Here is a 20,920-nt window from a genome sequence, read left to right as displayed (position 1 = left end):
AATTCCTGTTTTGCAGCCAGACTGTTTGATCTCCTCTCTTGTTCCTCAGGGATATCAAACGAGGCACGCTTCATCTTCTCAGTGCAGAACATCATGATGCCCCAGAAACTGAAGGGAACCCTCACCTTCATAGTCAAGGTGAGTTAGTCTATCCCACCACAAAGTCCCTCACTTCGCCCCTGCTAGCACTCTTGTCTGTGAGTCTGTCTGCGACATTGACTCTGGATACAGTCTCCTTCACTGCTCAAGGTTTGACTGACTTATTTCTCATCCATAAAAGCATATTATTGATCTTCTGCTGTTATGTTCTCTCACAGACTGATGATTCCTCCACTCACGAGAAACTGGACTTTAAACTGCACTTTACCTGCACCTCCTACCTGATCACTACTCCCTGCTACAGGTCAGTGCAACTAGGCTGCCCTCAAAGAGCCTCATTCTGCTGTTCAGTAATGATGAACGTTACCTAACTGTAGATTTGGAGCTATTGGCTTCGTGTGTTGTGCCCTGATCTGAACTCATGATTAAACTGCTATGTGATGTGTAGTGAATGTGATTGCTGCTGTTTGCAGTGATGCGTATTCTAAGCTGTTGGAGTCAGGGGACCTGAAGGGGTGCTCTCTGAAGCTGGAGGGAGTTAATCAGCCCTTCCACCATCTACTGGCCAGAATCTGCTTCCACCACCACTTCTCTGGTGGGTACACTAGGACTGGAGGAAACTGGTGGAAGGCAAAAGGAGGGAGGGGGATAGGGACTGGGATACAGGGGAAAGGGTGAGGTATTCGGTGAAGGGACCCAACCATTTTTTGGGGTGTTTATTCTAGTTCGCCTTGTCCTCTTGCAAAAACAAACCTCTGAATAAGCATGTCCACTTTAAGAGGATGATGATGATAAAGACCTTAGATGTTGAGATTGCATCTGTTCATAGATTAGTGTCGGGGTGGCAGGTAGCCTAGTGGTTAGAGCGTTGGTTTAGTAACCGAAAGGTTGCTGGATTGAATCCCTGAGCTGACGAGGTACACAAAAATCTGTCGTTCTGCCCCTGAACAAGGGTAGGCCATCTGTGTAAATGAAAATGGGTTCTTAACTGACTTGCCTAGTTAAATAAAAGTGTCAATAATCCATGTCAATAATGGACGGAATGATATAACAAGCTTATGGTTGTGTTCTTGTCACCTTACCAGTTGTGGAGAGGATCGATTCCTGTGCCTCCATGTACAGCAGGTCAATCCAGGGTCACCATATGTGTCTGCTGGTCAAAACTGTGAGTAGCTCTACTCCTCAGTCATGTGTCCAAAGAGCCACATGTTGGATACACATGTTCAGACAACTCAAATGAGATAAAAGGTTGTGAGTTGTTATTGTAACCTTTGCCCTATGTCTTTGTCCCTGTCCATTTCAGGCTGATCAGACCGTGTCCATCGATGCTAAATGTGATGAGCCGGGGCTGCTTGGGAATGTGCTGGATGAGATCAAACTCACCTTTTCTCAGTGCTGATTGTGTCTGACAGCCACTTGGTGCCCCCCTACCCCCTGTTAAACCCCCTCGCTCGCTAAAACACTCCGTTTCACCCTATTTATTCATCTTCAAATTCACAACTCTCCTTTCTTCTCTCACTTCCCCACTCCCCCCTTCACTCAGAATTGTTCTTTCCCCATCAGTAACTTGCTCTATGCTAACTCACTCTGTGCACTTTTAGTTCCTCTTCCTTGTTTCAAATCTCTTTTCCACTGTCAAAAAACTTGTTTCACCTGCTCCCCACTTCCACACCTCTGACTGAACTCGTGCCCATTCTCTCTCGCTCATCGGCATTACAGTCTGTGACGGTCATGTAATGTAATCTGACAACTGGACTTTTTTTGTTGGTTGAATTGTGTTTTTACTGTTTCAGGTTGTTTCTGTTTGTTTCTGTTTGTTGCTGTTTTTGTTGATTTCTGCCGTCTGTCTGCGCCCCCCTTGCATTAAGCATCAACGTGTTACCACTACTCTATAGTCCTGGTAGCATGCGTGACCCACTCTGACTGGCCCTAGATGGAAACATCATGTAAACTCCTCCCTTCATCCTGATCTGACATCCTGCCTGAAGGAGACTGAACTCCTGAGACCCCCCCCCGTGTCCCTGCTCCAACTGTGCTAAGCTTCAGTTTGACCCGTGTCGCTGTAACATATCAATCCCTGTAAGAATTGAAAATGCCTGAGCTGGAAAGTTATACTAAGACTGTGTTGGAATCATCTCAAAGCGTAGCCATACTCGAAAATAATGTTTCTGCATCTGTCTTGCTCTGTCTCCTATTCTAGACATGGGTAGAATGGTATCTTTTTACAATTGTCTGATTTATTGCTTTGATTATGCTGTAATGGTTGACAGATATTTAACTGCTCATCTGCTGTGCTGTTCTAGACCTCTTATCTTTCTTGCCTCAGGCATGTCTACCACAGTATCTGTAATGAGTGACCGAATAATATAGAACTTCTCATTGCTCTGCCTCTGTTTCTCTTTATTCACTTGTGACACATTTAAGTGAAGGCTAGCTATCACATTGCAGCTAGAGCCTCTCACATAGCTTTGCTATAATAGCTTTGCTATAATAGCAGGCTTCAAATATCAATTTGTTGTAGGTCTCTCATGTGTTGATCTACTTAGTTTGGGATCACCTATGGGAATGGAAGGCTATTGTAGTTGTCATACAGGCATATTTTATTCTGAGAGATCAATGGCACTTGGTTTCGTATTTTATTTTCAATCGGTATTAGTCAAGGTGGCTTCTTGTTTGCTACTCCTTCCTATCTTGAGAAAGCAAAACATTCAGTCTGTCAATAAGACATTTGTCTGTCAAATCATCTAAACCTCTTGCCACTTTTACACTACAATACATCATACGCGTCACTGATATACAGTCATAAACTGATCTTACTCCAGTGTTATTCTCTCAGAACTGCCTTGCCACATCCTGTGCATTGACAATATGATGAACATTAATGTTCATCATTTTAAATGGCTTCTTCCTTTTCATGACTTGCTCAGAGGTTACAAGTTTGCTCTGTAGTTACTCTCAACATGTCTCACTGCCTGGTCCAGCACGACGTAGTAGCAACTTTAAACTGATCCCATAGTTTGTATCCCGACTAACCCTCATTCCTGTCTTGCAAGCGTGGATAATGTTGGTCTCCTGTTGGACTATGGGTCAGCCATTCCACGAGTGTCTTCTGTCCCATGTTGGTGTGAAGAACTGTTTTTCAGCGACGTGACCTACAGAATGTCCTTCCTAAAAACATGATTTGATTGGCATTACCGAATGAAACAGTAACTTTTAAATAATACATTGTACTAATTATGAACATTTCTTGTGCGGAGTATTTAATCAAATGTGTATCTTGCATGAGTAGGAATGTATACTTTTTATTATTTTCCCTATCCAAGGATAAACTTGCACACAAACTCCCTCGTCATTACTTGATTGTCTTTTTTTCTATTAGTTTTTAAAAAAAAGTGAAATTGACTTCATCATTCTACAGTTTGATGGTATTGTAGTTTTATCTGTTTAAATCCATGCAATTAAAAAAAGATCTTTTGTATGTTTTAAATTATTTAACATTGGGGAAGGGGGTTCTATTTGGTAGCATGACGCTGAGAGGAAGAGGCTCCAATTCAGTAGAGAAGAAAGGTATTGTGATGCTATTCTGAGAAGATACCCACTTTGTCTTAATTATTTCTCTGGTAAATTGTGATTGTCATGCTGAGGTTGGCTTGTGACATTAAAATATACTCTCATTGCTCTTTGTTTGAAGGTCCTGTCCAACTCATTCATTCACAATTTGCTAGCTGTAATATGTTTTAAGAGGGGACTACATAAGCAAGACAATATTAGTCGACTGACATATCAACATTCCCTTTAAAGAACGGATAAGTCTACCCAAATTGAAATAAAGGCTGAGCTGCTTTCACATCTTTTATCTTTCCTTTGACTGATTCATTATAATTCCTGTTTTGTATTTGTATATTCAGTGAAATTGCATGTACTTTTCTTTGTGTGCAAGTCTGATTAAATTATCAATGTAGCTTGTGTATACTGAACAAAAATATAAATGTAACAATTAGATTTTACGAGTTACAGTTCATAGAAGGAAATTGGTCAATTTAAATAAATTGATTAGGCCCTAATCTATGGATTTCACATGACTGGGCAGGGGTGCAGCCATGGGTGTGCATAGGCCCACCCACTGGGGAGCCAGGCCCAGCCCATCATAATGAGTTTTCCCCCCAACAAAAAACTCCTTTATTACAGACAGAAATACTCCCTCAGCACCCCTCTCCCCAGATGATCCCACAGGTGAAGAAGCCGGAGGTGGCTTATGGTAGAGAAATGAACATTCAATTCTCTGGTGGACATTCCTACATCCGGCATTCCAATTGCACGCTCCCTCAAAACTTGAGACATTTGTGGCATTGTGTTGTGTGACAAAAAAATGCACATTTTAGAATGTCCCCAGTACAATGTGCACCTGTGTAATGATCATGCTGTTTAATCTGTTTTTTTGATATGCCACACCTGTCAGGTGGATTGATTATCTTGGCAAAGGAGAAATGCTCTCTAACAGGGATGTAAGCAAATTTGTGCATAACGTTTTAGAGAAATACGCTTTTTGTGCATATGGGACATTTCTGAGATCTTTTGGTTCAGCTCATGAAACAAACACTTTATGTTGCGTTTTTATTTTTTGGAGGCTATGTGTCCTGTTTAACTTCGATTCCCAGAAAGCATTGCTAGCATTTCACTGCTCATGGCATAAAGCTTTGTGGGACCAGCTTAAGCGACTTCAGTTGCGACACGGTGAAGCAGCTGCTGTAGGAGGGGAGATCTTTCCCTACTCTCTCGGACAGTCGTTCATTTGTTTGTGATTTCTAGTTTGCTTTGACTATAAACATTTCCGTTGCTCAAATCTGGCTTTGAGTCAATGAGGAAGCGTTCCGTTGCCCTCCAGGGGAAGATCAACAACAGATTCGCGAGAAATGCTAGCAAGCTAGCGTTGGGTTGGTTGTAAGCGAGAGATTTATGGGTTTGTTCGATCACAGTGGAAGAGAACCGAACGTAATAACAGCGGAGAATTGTTGAGACTTTGTGGGGAAACGAGTGAACAATCAAACGGTTTCTGGGAGGGTGATTTAAGTAGCTAGCTAGCTACATTTTATATAAAAAGCTCTAGATAGGTATTTTAAACAGATCGTCGCGGAATATGGCTCAGCATGGACATCATCATGTAGCCAGTTCCCAAAAAGCACTCATGCTAGAAATGAAAAGTCTTCAAGAGGAGCCAGTTGAAGGGTTCAGGATAACTTTAGTGGACGAATCAGACTTGTACAACTGGGAAGTTGCTATATTTGGACCCCCAAATACTCACTATGAGGGAGGTTATTTTAAGGTGAGTATTCAATTGCTGAATATTTAACAAGATCGCTAACTAGCTAGCTATCAAATCACTTACTGTCGCAGTGTTTTTGTCGCTCCTCATCGCACGAATGTGCTTGGGTCACCAGACTGATTATTTATGTGCCTGGTCAGTGTTCACTCTTGTCCCAAGCTAGAAGTTAATGTCTACTGTAGATACTGTAACAGGATTACTTCTGTAAATGTTACGGAGGTAGCAATTGTGCTATATTTTGTCACCTTTGTTTGAAGTACCTAACTATTGAAAACTGTCTGACAACCTCGAACCTGGCCTAGTTTGCTGAGTTGACCAGTTGACCACAGGTGGCTGGTGGGACCTTAACTGGGGAGGATGGACTCATAGTAATGGCTGGATTGGAATGATGTCAAACATATGGTTTCAATGAGTTAATACCATTCCAGAGTTATGAGCCGTCCTACCCTCTGCAGCCTCCTGTGCTGCTGATCTACATCTGACAACCAACAAAACATGTTATGATGTTAACAGATAATTTGAAGAAATAAACATTGCCAAATGATATCACTGTGGCCAGTCAGGCAGAATTAACAGCGCTGTTCGTTTTGTTAAGTCTGTATGTTGCCATTGCTTTATTGTTCATAGATTGGTCCTGTCAATGTATGTCCATGTTTTAACCCTAAAGACCTCCCAATAACGTAATAGGACTTCTTTCTTCTTGGAATTTAAATGTTGTCAATCATTGCCAAACGCATGTTTATTACACTATGACAATGTATCACATCCAAAGCCACATTTACTTTCTGTGGTGGCTTGAAATGTAACACATGTTATTGATATACAGCTGCTGATAATGATAAATACCAATTAAGTAGACCTCATTTCTAATGTATTGTAGGTTCCTATGACAGGTTGGTGGCACCTTAATTGGACAGGACGGGCTCGTGGTAATGCTGGAGTGAAATTAGTATAATGGTATCAAACGCATGGTTTCCACTCCGTTCCAGCCATTAATGAGCCGTCCTCCCCTCAGCAGCCTCCACTGGTTCCTATAATACGTTGAACTAAACCCAGTTCCTTTGTTTTCATAGCTAAGCAATAGCAGCAGATAGCATTGTCCAACTTGTTCCAAATTGACTAAGCACCCAGTATTATAGCCTGGTGTCAGTATGTATTGTTTGTCATTGATATTTGATTGTTGTAATCACCCAATAGAACACACATATTATCTTCATTTATTAATCAAATCCAAGGTTAATGCAAGAGTATCAATGAAACTAAAGCTGAAGTACAGCCACACATCCAGGTACTTTCCACAGGTGCTGGAGTTATAGGCCGACTCATTGAATACAGAAAATGCTACACACTGCTGCTCATGCTCCCAGGTGATATTTATTTAGAACAACTTTTAGACCCTTACGTCTTCATCAGGCATCCATGGGAGCATGAGCATCAGTGCAGTGTATTCTTTTCATCAATGAAACTACCAACGTTGGAATCGGGTGGCCTACTAATTGGTTTATGTCATTGGAAACACGAATCTAACTCTTTTTATTCAGATACCTGCTTCCAGTCTTTTCTGGGTAGCACAGTAGGCTATGCTTGAGCTGTGCTAGATAGAAACATGTGTATTGTGGGTAGGAACAGAGATTTATAGGAACATGTGTATTGTGGGTGCTGTGTACGAGATTGAATTGTTGGGCCAGCAATGCAATGCTTGACTGTGAAATACACAGCAGACCTGTGACTCATTGGTTTGTTGGAGACGTTAGAGGAAACCGTTTCCACGTTCTGACGAAGACCCTCCCTGTCTACACAGGTTAGACAAACCCTCTGTGACATGCTGCTTGTGTATATTTATTGAAAAGAGTCTGAGTCAAACCGTGACGTAGGCAATGGTGTAAAGTACTTAAGTGGCGGACTCACTAAACACATGCTTTGTTTGTAAATGATGTTGGGAGTGTGCCCCTGGCTATCTAAATGAAAATGGTGCTGTCTGGTTTGCTTAATATAAGGAATTTAAAATGATGTATGCTTATAAATATATATGCTTTAGATGCTTAAGGATATTTCAAACCAAATGCTTTTACCCAAGTAGGATTTTATTGGGTGACTTACACATTTGAGTCATTTTCTATTTATGTATCTTTTACGTATGACAATTGGGTACTTTTTCCACCACTGGACGTAGGCCTATTCAAACCCAGAGCAGCATGTTGGCATCAGGGTGCCACTCCTCTGACTGTACACGTGTCACCAAACAAAATATTAATGCTAGAGTGGCAAACAAACTAAAATACAGTAATAAAAGTGGAATTAACCTATACCACTTTTCCAAATGGGCGACTCAACACACTTGACATTATTAGGGTCGGAAATCCTCTCATTCATTGCCAATGTGTAGATATTCAGCCAAGTTCTGTCTTCATTTATATATTTGCCATGGCCAAACACTCTTTGCTGGATCACACAACTACCTTGTGGAAAGAACTCTAGACCACCTTTACCCCACACAGAGACCTGCACAAACCTCTCTCACCCTCCATTTGGCAAATCTGACCATAATATCTATCCTCCTAATTCCTGCTTACAAGCAAAAACTAAAGTAGGAAGAACCAGTGACTCACTCAATATGGAAGTGGTCAGATGACACAGATGCTAAGCTACAAGACTGTTTTAGTAGCACAGACTGGAATATGTTCCAGGATTCATCCGATGGCATTGAGGTGTATACCACATCAGTCACTGGCTTCATCAATAACTGCATCGATGACGTCAGCCCCACAGTGACCATACGTACATACCCCAACCAGAAGCCATGGATTACAGGCAACATCTGCACTGAGCTAAAGGGTATAGCTGCCACTTTTAAGGCGCTCATCACGAAGCTAAGGACCCTGGTACTAAACACCTCCCTCTGCAACTGGATCCTGGACTTCCTGATGGGCTGCCCCCAGGTGGTAAGGGTAGGCAACGACATATCTGCCACGCTAATCCTCAACATGGGGGACCCATCAGGGATGCATGCTTAGTCCCCTCCTGTACTCCCTGTTCACCCACAACTGTGTGGCCAAGCACGACACCAACACCGTCATTAAGTTTGCAGACGACAACGGTGGTAGGCCTGATCACCGACAACAATGAGAGAGCCTATTGGGGGAAGGTCAGAGGCCTGACAGTGTGGTGCCATGACAACAACCTCTCCCTCAACGTGATCATGACAGAGGAGATGATTGTGGACTCAGGAAAAGGTGGAACGAGCACGCCCCCATTCTCATCGACGGGTCTTTAGTGGAGCCGGTCTAGAGATTCAAGTTCCTTGGTGTCCACATCACCAACAAACTACCATGGTCCAAACACACCAAGACAGTTGTAAAGTGCACACTACAATGCCTATTCCACTTCAGTAGACTGAAAAGATATGGCATGGGTTCTCAGATCCTAAAAAAGTTCTACAGCTGCACAATCAAGAGCATCCTGACTAGTTGCATCACCACCTGGTATGGCAACTGTTCGGCATCCGACCGCAAGGCGCTACAGAGGGTAGTGCTTACGTCCCAGTACATCACTGGTGCCAAGCTTTCTGCCATCCAGGACCACTATACCAGGCGGTGTCAAAGACTCCAGCCACCCTAGTCATAGACTGTTTTCTCTACTACCGTACAGCAAGCGGTATCGGAGCGCCAAATCTAGGTCCGAAAGGCTCCTTAACAGCTTCTACCCCCAAGCCATAAGACTACTGAACAGTTAATCAAATGGCTACCCGGGCTATTTGCATTGATTTCCCCCCATTTTATTATCTATGCGTAGTCACTACCTATATTTTACCTCGACTAACTTGTACTTTGACTTGGTACCGGTACCCCCTGCATATAGCCTCGTTATTGTTAACTTAAAAAAAATATTTTAACCTACAATGCAGTTAAGAAAGAGTTAAGGGATTGTAAGTAAGCATTTCACCTACACCTGTTGTATTCGGCGCATGTGACAACTAAAATTTGAGTTGTTCTCAGCCGTGGTAGGGCCTGCAGCCTGAAGTAGAGTGACAGGGTGGCAGCAGCACTGCAGCCTGGTCCTGGTGTGACCCTGGGACAGGGACAAGAGGGAGCCAAGTCACCTGGCCAGAGAATTTGTCCTGGCAGGGACGTAGAGCAGAATGACCACTGCCTGGGCTGGAAGCTCAGGGGAGATCTGCACTGCCCATCAAGATGCAGAATGTTCTACATAATCACTGTCACCGCCATCTTCATAATCTCTCTTCTTCTTGGGGACTACATTGTCTTCCCCAACCCTTCATTAACACGCCAGCAATCCCATTAGCTTAGCTGTCCCTGGCAACCTTCCACTACGACAGCCAGCCAGCCAACCCTTCACTCGCATAGTCAACAACACATCCCTCAAGCAGAGTGAGCCAAAGACTGCCCCCTTTTTTTCCTTTTAATAACAGAGCCTTTCTGCTTTGAGAAGTGCATGATGTTTTGCTTGGAGTTCAAAGGCTGTCATGACAAGAGGAATTGCTCTAGCTCTGCTACTTCCTTTTTGAGTGGCATCATTCATACACTTCCTCAACCATGAGGTCATCTACATGTTGAAGCGTGAGATTTCTGCCACGAATTACACTAGCTAGAAAATATCTTAGAAGTAAGCCTATGCCACGATAGTGTTAAGAGCCTAGGGTTAGTGGAATGTCAGCACTGATGAGTGTGACGGGAACCACACTTGGTGTGGTTGAGAAATGCAAACCCCGACCCATTGAGAGAGCCATTTTATTTTTAGATTTCCATCCAATGTTTTAATGGTGTATTTCAAAATGAATGCTGGAGTCATGTTTCCTCCTCTGGCTGCCTGGCTCTGTCACAGAGAAATAAGAGCTGGGAGTAGGAGTGAGAGAAAGGGAGAGCGAGGCAGTGCCACTCCTGGCCCTGCTCACACGCTGGTCCCCTGGGGGCCTTGTGAAAAGCGAGCATGCCATGAAGTGAATGGGGGCCCATGTAGAGGTAGAGTTAGACAGTACACCTTCCAATGGTCAGCCTCATCATGATCATGTGCTTACATGTTCCTAGCCTGGGATAAGAGAACTGGGCCCCATTTGATAGGCAGTCTGTTTCAGCTTTTCTTTTTTCAGAAATAGGCCAACATTGGACTAGTTTAGTGTATGTCCAGATATTGCTAGACTGAATCAGGTTGAATGAAAGGCACTTGCAAATCCAATGTCTCTCCTACATGGATAAATCACTAATTTAGCCTACTTCCATGGGAATTAGACCTACCAGTAATGCTTTGTATCAGAAAAGGTTAATAATTATAATTTAGTTCACTCATTTCTCAGTGAGCCTAACAGTAGAATATTTGTGCAGCAAAGCTGCATTCTTGTCTTCCAATACTAAAGGTCTGTGTTTTGGCATGCCCTCATCCTGTCAAGTTTGTTGGCAGATTCTGATTAGGCAAATTGTGTTTGAAGTGGACTGCCGTTCAGTCTTGACAGTGGTTCTGGTGTAGTGTACTCTGCCTGTGCCCATACTTTTCCTCCTCCTACTCCTCCTCCTCCTCCACCGCACTGAAAAGGTTTTGTTAATGAGGCAGGACCCTGTTGGGTCTGGGCAGGATAATCTACAGCACCTCGTATCATACACGTGTTGTAGACTAGAATGTATGTGTGTGTGCGCAGTGCACTGCTGTTCTCAAGGACACGTTCCTTTTCATTCACACTGAGCAGCCAGGAGAGCGAGTCCGAGGGAGAATAGGAGAGAGAAAGAGAGCACCTGGGGACTGGTAGAAGGGGGGTCTGCAGACAGGGGAAGGTGGTGCGTTGGGAGGAACATAATGATTAGTTTTGTTAGGGTTTAGGTTGCTTTAGCTAACCTGGTTTACTTTGCCCTGATTCCAACCTCCCTCAACAAGGTGTGTTTGTTCTTCCTGACTGGCTTTGCCATCCAAGTGTTTAGGTCACCGTCCAAGACCGAGCTTTTAAAAGAGTAGAAAATGTATCTGTTTTATTCTTCATTGCCATTTGCATCTCCACCTGCGGGGGCTAATTTAATCCACTGCCTTGCTCCAGTGTCAAGGTTAACTGTTTTAAACCGTTTCACGTTTTAACCACGGAAACTCTTCAAGATGCAGTCCAGGATCCTAAGCATTTACAAATGGAATTCGAAACATATCATACAAATTGTATGTGTCATACGAAATGGATGATGTATTACACAATTGTGCACAATTTTCAGGAACCATTTTGCCTCGTGAGCACTACTTTCAAAACTACTGGCTGAAATTATACCAAAGCTGTGGAGCATCACTTTAACTGTTCAAATCCTATGAGAAGGAGAGTGTGGCAAGAGAGCAGGGGAGCATGTTCAAACAAACATGGGCTTGGTAGGTTACTAGGTAGATGCTGAGCCAAGCAGTTCTGCTCTAAATATTCTTGCTTTCCCTGTGCCAGCCGCTCCTCCTCCTGCCTGCCTGACTGAAGCAGCAACACGTCCTCCCAGTTCTGTACCTGTTACTGGGTGATACTTAAAAGCAGTTGCTGCTTGTTTCCACAGGGCTCTCGGGAGAGCCTCACTTCAAAGAGACATGGAGCTGAGCAGCCAGGAGAGGCTGGGTGTGCACTGAGGAGCTCTGTTCTGGGGCTACGGGCTAGGGTGTGTCACTGTGTGGCATGGCTATGTGATATGAGAGACAGTCATGCCTTGCAGGCATGGAGGGGATATTTATAGAGGAAGAGAGGGAGTGTGTGTAGCGTTCAGAATTAGGGAGAGAAACGGAGCAAATGTCCCTATTCTGAGCTTCTGTTTGACTTTTCCTTGGGATGCTCTTGATGAGGTAGGCATGGTGCAGCAGAGGGAATGAACAAGGCCAACTTTTTAAGCCCAGTCACTCCACAGCCCTCCCTCTCTCTATTTCTCTCTTTGTGTGAGTGTTGCTCTCTCGCTAGGCTTGGTGTCAGTTTTGCAGGCAATTCAGGGGATTCAGCTCTCTCTGCTGCCATGGAAAGTTCCCTCCCTCCCTGCCTGTGAGTGCAGCCTGCCTGCCATGGGCTGTGTGAGTGGCATGCAGGGCGACAGTGCCAAGTCAGTGCTCTCTGTGGAGGACACACCCTTCCTCCCTCCTTTTCCTGTTTCCCTTATCTTTCTCTCTTTCTTACCAAGCCTGGATCAGCCATTTTCTATGTTTTATTTAACTCATGCAAATAAATAAAGCCCTGAGTTATGTTGGTTGGGTGTGTCTCTTTTGTTCCATTCATACGATCAAGTAGGCTATTTTGGGCAGAGTATGATCAAAGACGGACTGTACAGTATGAAGATCGGGTAAAACTGCTTCTCCAATAGAAATCCCCAATCACACGTCTAGGTGACGTCATGGCGACGTTGGCTAGCTAAGCTCATGTGCAAAAACATGTCATCTGGTCTAATGGTCGTCTCGCGCCGTGCTGAGCATGTGCAGGCCGTCAAAACAAAGGCACTCTTAAAGTTGTTTTGGACTAATTCAAAGATGTCACTTTCATGAAGTTGGTGTAATAACATGTTCAACTACTTTAGACATTGGCTCGAATCTAGGTTGTGGCTTTTAGATTTTAAGAAAATGAACAACTGCAGAATGCTTTTTCACTTCTCAAACCCTGGCCTGGCCTGGCCTGGCCTGCTTGGTCTGTTTCGCAAGTGTTCCCGGAAGTCTTACGATGTTGTGCCTCTATGTTTAGAAGCTCTGTGGAATTAGTTTTTTAAAAATCTATTTAAATTATTATTGAGATTTATGTTGTGGCTCTCTGTGGGCAGAGAAAGTGTTATAGGCCCTCCTATAAGGCACGTGATGAAATGCAGTACCCCCTTTTTAATAAGCCGATTGCTTGAATATTGCACTCAGAGCTCACCTTACAGAGCTCTGCATTAACACTGGTCCTCACTGAACTGCTGGAGCTAGGCTGGTATGTAAACTGCAAGGCTGTTGTTGCCGGTCTCTCTCTCGCTGTCTGTATGTGGAGTGTTGGCGTGAACCCCAGTCATTCTGGACCCGAGCCAGTTCGGAGGCATGGCGCCAGACTTTAAAAGCAAACAGGATTCTATTCGGCCTGCCAGGGTTTCCATTCTGGACTTGTTGTTGTATGGACCTGGTAGATATGGCAATGTCTTCCTGTTCAATTTACTAGTCACTACTGACTCGTACAATGCAATCAGCATTAGGCCTAAGTAAAAGTGTAATGTTAGGGAAGCCATAGGCTTGTGTGGAGTTTGTGCGCAACGCCCCCCCCCCCAAGTACATGTTCCCACTCCCCCAACACACACACACACCCCCCGCCCCCACCCGCTCCCCCTCGTGGCATTTGGCTCAGCATGGGGAGCACCAGCTGACTGTGCCGAATCAGCGAGTGTGGGCAGGGGGTGGCAGAGGGGAGGATCAGCAGACTATGGTGTATGTGCCTGCCTTTGGACACACACACACACGGGTGAACCGTGAGCCTTGAGGAAGGGTACCCCTCCCATGCTCTACTTGCCACTGGGATTCATGGTGTGTGCGCGTGGTGTGTGTGTCAGCTGAGTAGGGGGTCTACTGGGGGGATGGTGAGTGGTGGCTTGTCTGTGGTGATGAGAGCTGGGGGACAAGCCCAACAATGTCTACCAAACACACAACACAATCACCATGGGCTTTTCACTCAGCCTGTACACACTATACAGAACAATACCACAGAAGGCCTGGTGTATCCAGTTACACACACATTAGTTAGGCTTGTGCTGTTCACCATCTATGATTGAATTTACACAGCAGTCTGGTTCACTTCAAAACCACCATCTGTATTTAATGTTGTGTTGGCTAGATGATCCTTACTACTTAATACAGCGTGGACACAGTATTACCACACATCAGTTTTGGATTACATTTAGAAAAGAGGATACAATATCCTCAGCTTTTCAGCCTGTCTGTTTGCTGTTAAAGCACCAAGCTCTGGAGTCAATTAACCAGGGGATTCCTTATCCGTCAGTCGGTCCGCTGTAAAAACATAAAACAGCCTATTCGCCGGTTTATTAAGCTGGTTATCATTGTGAGAGATACAGTACCAGTCAAAAGTTTTGACACCTACTCATTCCAGGGTTTTTCTTTTATTTGTGCTATTTTCTACATTGTGGAATAGTAGTGATGTCAAAACTATGAAATAGCACATATGGAATCATGTAGTAACCAAAAAAGTGTTAAACAAATCAAAATATATTTGAGATTCTTCAAGTAGCTCCCTTTGGCTTGATGACAGCTTTGCATTCTCTCAACCAGCTTCATGAGGTAGTCACCTGGAATGCATTTCAATTAACAGATGTGCCTTCCTACAAGTACATTTTTGGAGTTTCTTTCCTTAATGCGTTTGAGCCAATCACTTGTGTTGTGACAAGTTCGGGGTGGTATACAGAAGATTGCCCTATTTGGTAAAAGAACAAGTGCATATTATGGCCGCTCAAATAAGCAAAGAGAAATGACAGTCCATCATTACTTTCAAGACATGAAGGTCCATCAATCCGGAAAATTTCAAGAACTTTGAACGTTTCTTCAAGTGCAGTCGGAAAAATCATCCAGCGCTAAAATCTCATGAGGACCGCCACAGGAAAGAGTAACCAGAGTTACCTCTGCTGCAGAGGATAAGTTCATTAGAGTTACCAGCCTCAGAAATTGCAGCCCAAGTAAATGCTTCACAGAGTTCAAGTAACAGACACATCTCAACATCAGCTGTTCAGAGGAGACTGCGTGAATCAGGCCTCCATGGTCGAATTGCTGCAAAGAAACCACTACAAAAGGACACCAATATAAAGAATAGATTTGCTTGGGCCAAGAAACACGAGCAATGGACATTTAGACCGGTGGAAATCTGTCCTTTTGATCTGACTAGTCCAAATTTGAGATTTTTGGTTCCAATCGTTGTCTTTGGGACACGTAGAGTATGTGAACGGATGATCTCCTTATGATTGGTTCATGGAGGAGGTGTGGGGGTGCTTTGCTGGTGACCCTTTCAGTGATTTCATTTAGAATTCAAGGCACAATATGCAATATGCCATCACATCTGGTTTGGGCTTAGTGGGACTGTCATTTTGTTTTTCAACATGACAATGACCCAACACACCTCCAGGCTGTGTAAGGGAAAAGTGATGGAGTGCTGCATCAGATGACCACAGTCCCCCTGACCTCAACCAAATTGAGATGATTTGGGATGAGTTGGACCGCAAAGTGAAGTAAAAGCAGCCAACAAGTGCTCAAAATATCTGGGAACTCCAAGACTGTTGGAAATGCATTCCAGGTGAAGCTGGTTGAATGCCAAGAGTGTACAAAGCTGTCATCAAGACAAAGGGTGGCTACTTTGAAGAATATAAAATATATTTTGATATAAATGCTTTTTTGGTTACTACATGATTCCATTTGTGTTATTTCATAGTTTTGATGTCTTCGCTATTATTCTACAATGTAGAAAATAGTAAAAAGAAAGACAAACCCTTGAATGATTAGGTGTGTCCAACCCTTTTACAGGTACTGTAAGTAGAAGGGTAGCCCTAGCTGCCACTCCAGTGTCTATGGCATGACAACATAGGGGAGTTGTCTAAAGCACATACTGATCTGGTACCAAGCTAAGGACGGGCCTAAATAAAGTAGCCATGACAAGGCATTTGACCAGAGGTATTTTCTTACACCTTATTCAACTGGCCTCTACCTCTTGCATCACTAATTGGTGTGCACTTCCCCCTCTTCTCTCAGGCTCGGATCAAGTTCCCCATTGACTATCCCTACTCTCCTCCGGCCTTCCGCTTCCTCACCAAGATGTGGCACCCCAACATCTATGAGGTAAGAGACAGCACAACACTGTCATTGTTACACAATCACCTATTTTTTTTGAGGGGGGGGGGGTCCCCTTCATAATAGTCCAATGTCCCTTTTTCTCTTGATTTGCTTTGATTTGTTATCTTCTATTAGAACGTTTTAATTCTTTGTTGTCATATCATTTGGCTATGGCCTAGGTAGTGTGTTTTATAGATGGTTTATGTATTGCTGGTAACTGAAGTGTGCAAGTGTTTCTGTAGAATGGGGACGTGTGCATCTCCATCCTGCACCCCCCTGTGGACGACCCCCAGAGTGGAGAACTGGCTTCTGAGAGATGGAACCCCACGCAGAATGTCAGGTACAGAGCAGCTCTCTCTCCCTCACTGAAACTCATCTTTGAAATTTGTTTGACTGTTAGTAACAATGTGGAATTTATCAAACACTTATTTTTTACACATTTGATTTCATTCCGTTTACTTGTTTCCATGTTTTTTTATAACTCACTCACACATAATACTACTACTACACACTGTCACACACACAAACTCAGCACAAAAAAAAACAGACCTTTTTCAGGACCCTGTATTCCAAAAATAATTCGGAAAAATCCAAGTAACTTCACAGATCTTCGTTGTTAAGGGTTTAAACATGCTTGTTCAATGAACCATAAACAATTCATGAACATGCATCTGTGGAAGTAGTGTTACTACACTAACCGCTTACAGACGGTAGGCAATTAAGGTCACAGTTATGGAAACTTAGGACACTAAAGAGGCCTTTCTACTGACTCTGAAAAACACCAAAAGAAAGCTGCCCAGGGTCCCTGCTCATCTGTGTGAATTTGCCTTACGCATGCTGCAAGTAGGCATTAGGACTGCAGATGTGGCCAGGGCAATAAATTGCAATATCTGTCCCGAGATGCCTAAGACAGAGCTGCAGGGAGACAGGACTGACAGCTGATCATCCTCACAGTGGCAGACCACGTGCAACAACACCTGCACAGGATCGGTACAGCCGAACATCACACCTGCGGGACGGGTACAGGATGGCAACAACGTCTGCCCGAGTTACGCCAGGAACGCACTATCGCTCCATCAGTACTCAGACTGTCCGCAATAGGCTGAGAGTGGCTGGATAGGCTGAGAGTGGCCTGTTGTAAGGCAGGTCCTCACCAGACATCACCGGCAACAACATCACTTATGGGCACAAACCCACCATCGCTGGACCAGACAGGACTGGCAAAAAGTGCTCTTCACTGACGTGTCGCGGTTTTGTCTCACCAGGGGTGATGGTCGGATTTGCGGTTATCATCGAAGGAATGAGTGTTACACCGAGGCCTATACTCTGGAGCAGAATCAATTTGTGGAGGGTCCATCATGGTCTGGGACAATGTGTCACAGCATCATCGGACTGAGATTGTTGTCATTGCAGGCAATCTCAACGCTGTACTTTGCAGGGAAGACATCCTCCCTCGTGTTACCCTTCCTGCAGGCTCATCTTGGCATGACAATGCCATCACGCACAGAATGAGCAGTATGGCTGATTTCCTGCAAGACAGGAATGTCAGTGTTCTGCCATGGCCAGCGAAGAGCCCGGATCTCAATCCCGTTCAGTTTGGAACCTGTTGGCTCGGAGGATTTTTTTGGGCCATTCCCCCCCCCCCTCAGAAATGTCTGGGAACTTGCAGGTGCCTTGGTGGGGTAACATCTCACAGCAACAGTGGGGTAACATCTCACAGCAAGAGCTGGCAAATCTAGGTGCAGTCCATGAGGAGGAGATGCACTGCAGTACTTAATGCAGCTGGTGGCCACACCAGAGTACGTTTCTTTTTTTTTTTCTGAGTTTACTACAACACACAGACACACTGTCACACACACAGCCGGATATATAATTTGTACATTGGGTCTCCTCGGCAGCGCGGCAACTACAGTAGCTCTTTGCCCAGAGACCGAGCGACCACGGGTGTGAAAAAGTTGGAGTGGAGCGAGAATGCTGTGTACAGTCATATCACAAGTTTTGACTCGCTGCCTCCCTCTTCATTTGAATCATTCATTCAGCTGTTGCTACCTTCGTCTCCGCCATGTTCGGTTCTGAGGTGACATTTGCCTAGGCTACGCCACCGGACACAATCAGTGGACTTGTCTTTGTTTATTAGCCAGGTGTAGGCTTCCCCTGAGCACGACAACAAACTAAGGATTTGACAAACATACAATTGTTCATAATGTTTAAACGGCCATTTAAAAAACCTATTTATAAAATAAGATAAATTACAAATTCAAATATTGTCTTGCGTATGACTGCTAGGGTACAATGCAGTTCAATCTACTGCAGTCCTGGTTATTTACCAGGCGGCGCTCACCTCACTGTTGTCTCCCACTCAGCAATGCTGTTTTAGGTTCTCTGCTGTCCCTTTCCTCCTCGACCTCCGTTGTCAGTACATGGGACTTCATGTCCCACTTCTCATCAATGTTATGGCTTGTTGCAGTGATGTATGACCGTGTGTTCATAGATGTCCAACAATCAGTTGTTAATGCCACGCATGGTGTTTGAGAGCTCGGGATTTGTACTTGCAGAGCAATCATTTCTCCATCCAGGCCCTCACCGTTATTTGACATGGCGTCTTGTTCTAGATGTGCAGTCACGGCAGTGACGCCGACGTCCTCTACCATTGACAATGGCTGCATATCAACTGTAATCAGCGGTGTGATATTGTCACTCCGTCCTTTATCACAAGGCTGCCAGCAACGGGTTGGGTCACGGTGCCTCCCTTTTCAGATGGTTCAGATGGTTAAGCATTGCACATGTACTGCCACTGTAGCTCACCTTACCTCCTTCTCATTTAACTTCTCAGTATTGTCATACAATACTTCGCTGCTGTCGATTCCCTGTCTCGCTCTGCCATTCATCCAACGACGTTGATGTGCGGAGCACTTTAGATCGGTGGCAAATAATTTAAGATACTTATCTCCTAACGCTACAGCGTTGTTGAATTAGGTGTTTGTTACATTTCAATGGCACTTTATGATGATGATCAGAAGCTGTTAGTAGTTATGTGATAACTGCACTGTGTGAAAACGTTTTTTCAGTTAAGGATTTTGTTCTAAATGTTTCAATATTCACACCCCTACAACAAACTGTCTGTGTCCATCCATCAATGTATCAGATTAGCTGCTTTCAGAACAGTCTGATTTCAATTAGCCACACAGGAGCAAATTGACTTAGCTGATTGGCTTTTTTGCCTCTAACCCTGGTGTTGACTCATTTCCATCTCTCTTGCTCTTTCTGTTCCTTCACGGTCTCTCCCTCCCTCTTTCCTTCACTCTCCCTCTTAGGACGATCCTGCTGAGTGTGATCTCTCTGCTCAACGAGCCCAACACCTTCTCCCCAGCCAACGTGGACGCCTCCGTCATGTACCGCAAGTGGAGAGACAGCAAGGGCAAGGACAGAGAGTATGCAGAGATCATCAGGTGGGCACACACACACACACACACACGCGTACACACAGATGTATCATATGGCACACAAAGAGCAAGGCCAGGCACAGAGAGAGCGACACGATCATTATGTAGGCACACACATGCGCAGACAGATTGAGTGTGAGAACAGAGAGTATACGCAAACCATCAGGTACACCCTTTACCACCTCCACAGTTGATGGATGTCCCTGTTATCCAGCCCTCGTCATGTCCCTTCCTTGTCTCTAACAGGAAGCAGGTCCACGCCACCAAAGCAGACGCTGAGCGCGACGGTGTGAAGGTGCCCACAACCCTGGCAGAGTATTGCGTCCGCACCCGCGCCCCGCCCCCCGATGAGGGCTCCAACCTCTTCTACGACGATTACTATGACGACGAGGACCTGGAGGACGAAGATGAGGATGATGACGAGGACTGCTGCTACGACGAAGATGACTCGGGAACCGAGGAGTCCTGACGACCCACCATTGCCTCACTACCCCTTCCTCTCCCCTGTCACCACCCCCTTAAACTGAACTCATACTCCAACCCCCCCCACACAGTAGTGCAGCCACACCTGCACGCTAAACCCAGATGCATTTTGAAAGAAAGCTACAGATTTAGTTTGTCCATTTTGTTTCTGGTGTTTTTATTTTCCTGTCTGTGTAGTGTTGGAGCTAATGCTAGCTCTACAAATGATTCCCATGGTTTGCTCTCAATGACCGCTTGCTTTTTAAAGTTTTGGGTAAGGGCTCGGTCTCCTGTAGAGTGTGTATCCAGACACCGAGGCAGTGTGGAGAGAGAGGCCTGGGATAGTAGTGTTCATCTGAACTTGGTGACCTCTCACCTGGTTGACAGCCTTGTGATGCCGGCCAGCCTGCCTGTCACATGAAGCTTTCTGAGGTTAAGGGGACCCCTGACATTTCACTATTGGGTCTGGGGTGGCTCACAACTGTCTGCCACTGTCTACCTAGCTCCAGAGTCTAGTTTTACTGTATGAATTGGTGGTTTGTAATGATAAGGGCGTATTGCAGACAGTTGATGTTCTGATGCTGGTGTACTCTTTTGGAGACCTCGTACATTTTAGTCATTTAGCAGACACTATTATCCACTGTTTTATTTAACTAGGGAAGTCCGTTAAGAACACATTCTTATTTACAATGACGGCCTAGGAACAGTGGGTTAACTGCCTTGTTCAGGGCCAGAATGACAGATTTTTACCTTGTCAGCTCGGGGATTTGGTCTTGCAACCTTTCGGTTACTAGTCCAATGC

At 44.6% G+C, this 20,920-nt stretch overlaps 2 protein-coding genes across 7 annotated transcripts in view; both read left to right on the top strand.

The window, feature by feature from the left end:
* The window catches only part of LOC112250897 (AP-3 complex subunit delta-1), a 31,916-nt gene extending 28,133 nt beyond the window's left edge, over positions 1 to 3,783 (top strand). For all 6 annotated transcript variants that reach the window (XM_024421424.2, XM_024421427.2, XM_024421423.2 and 3 more), the window contains 5 exons: positions 50 to 138; positions 318 to 403; positions 573 to 694; positions 1,185 to 1,264; positions 1,403 to 3,783. In XM_024421424.2, coding sequence (XP_024277192.1) covers positions 50 to 138; positions 318 to 403; positions 573 to 694; positions 1,185 to 1,264; positions 1,403 to 1,498 — 473 coding nt within the window. In that variant the 3' untranslated portion in view covers positions 1,499 to 3,783. The remainder of the gene's footprint in view (positions 1 to 49; positions 139 to 317; positions 404 to 572; positions 695 to 1,184; positions 1,265 to 1,402) is intronic.
* A 999-nt stretch (positions 3,784 to 4,782) lies between these two features.
* Positions 4,783 to 20,846, top strand: LOC112250896 (ubiquitin-conjugating enzyme E2 R2). The gene is made up of 5 exons (XM_024421422.2): positions 4,783 to 5,422; positions 16,133 to 16,219; positions 16,456 to 16,553; positions 19,528 to 19,662; positions 19,903 to 20,846. Exons 1-5 carry the CDS (start codon positions 5,237 to 5,239, stop codon positions 20,123 to 20,125), a joined length of 729 nt encoding a protein of 242 aa, XP_024277190.1. The 5' UTR covers positions 4,783 to 5,236; the 3' UTR covers positions 20,126 to 20,846.
* Positions 20,847 to 20,920: the final 74 nt, after the last annotated feature.

The sequence above is a fragment of the Oncorhynchus tshawytscha genome, linkage group LG05 (genome assembly GCF_018296145.1).
Source record: "Oncorhynchus tshawytscha isolate Ot180627B linkage group LG05, Otsh_v2.0, whole genome shotgun sequence".
NCBI classification, from domain to species: Eukaryota; Metazoa; Chordata; class Actinopteri; order Salmoniformes; family Salmonidae; genus Oncorhynchus; species Oncorhynchus tshawytscha.
This window is presented reverse-complemented; position numbering and strand designations above follow the sequence as displayed.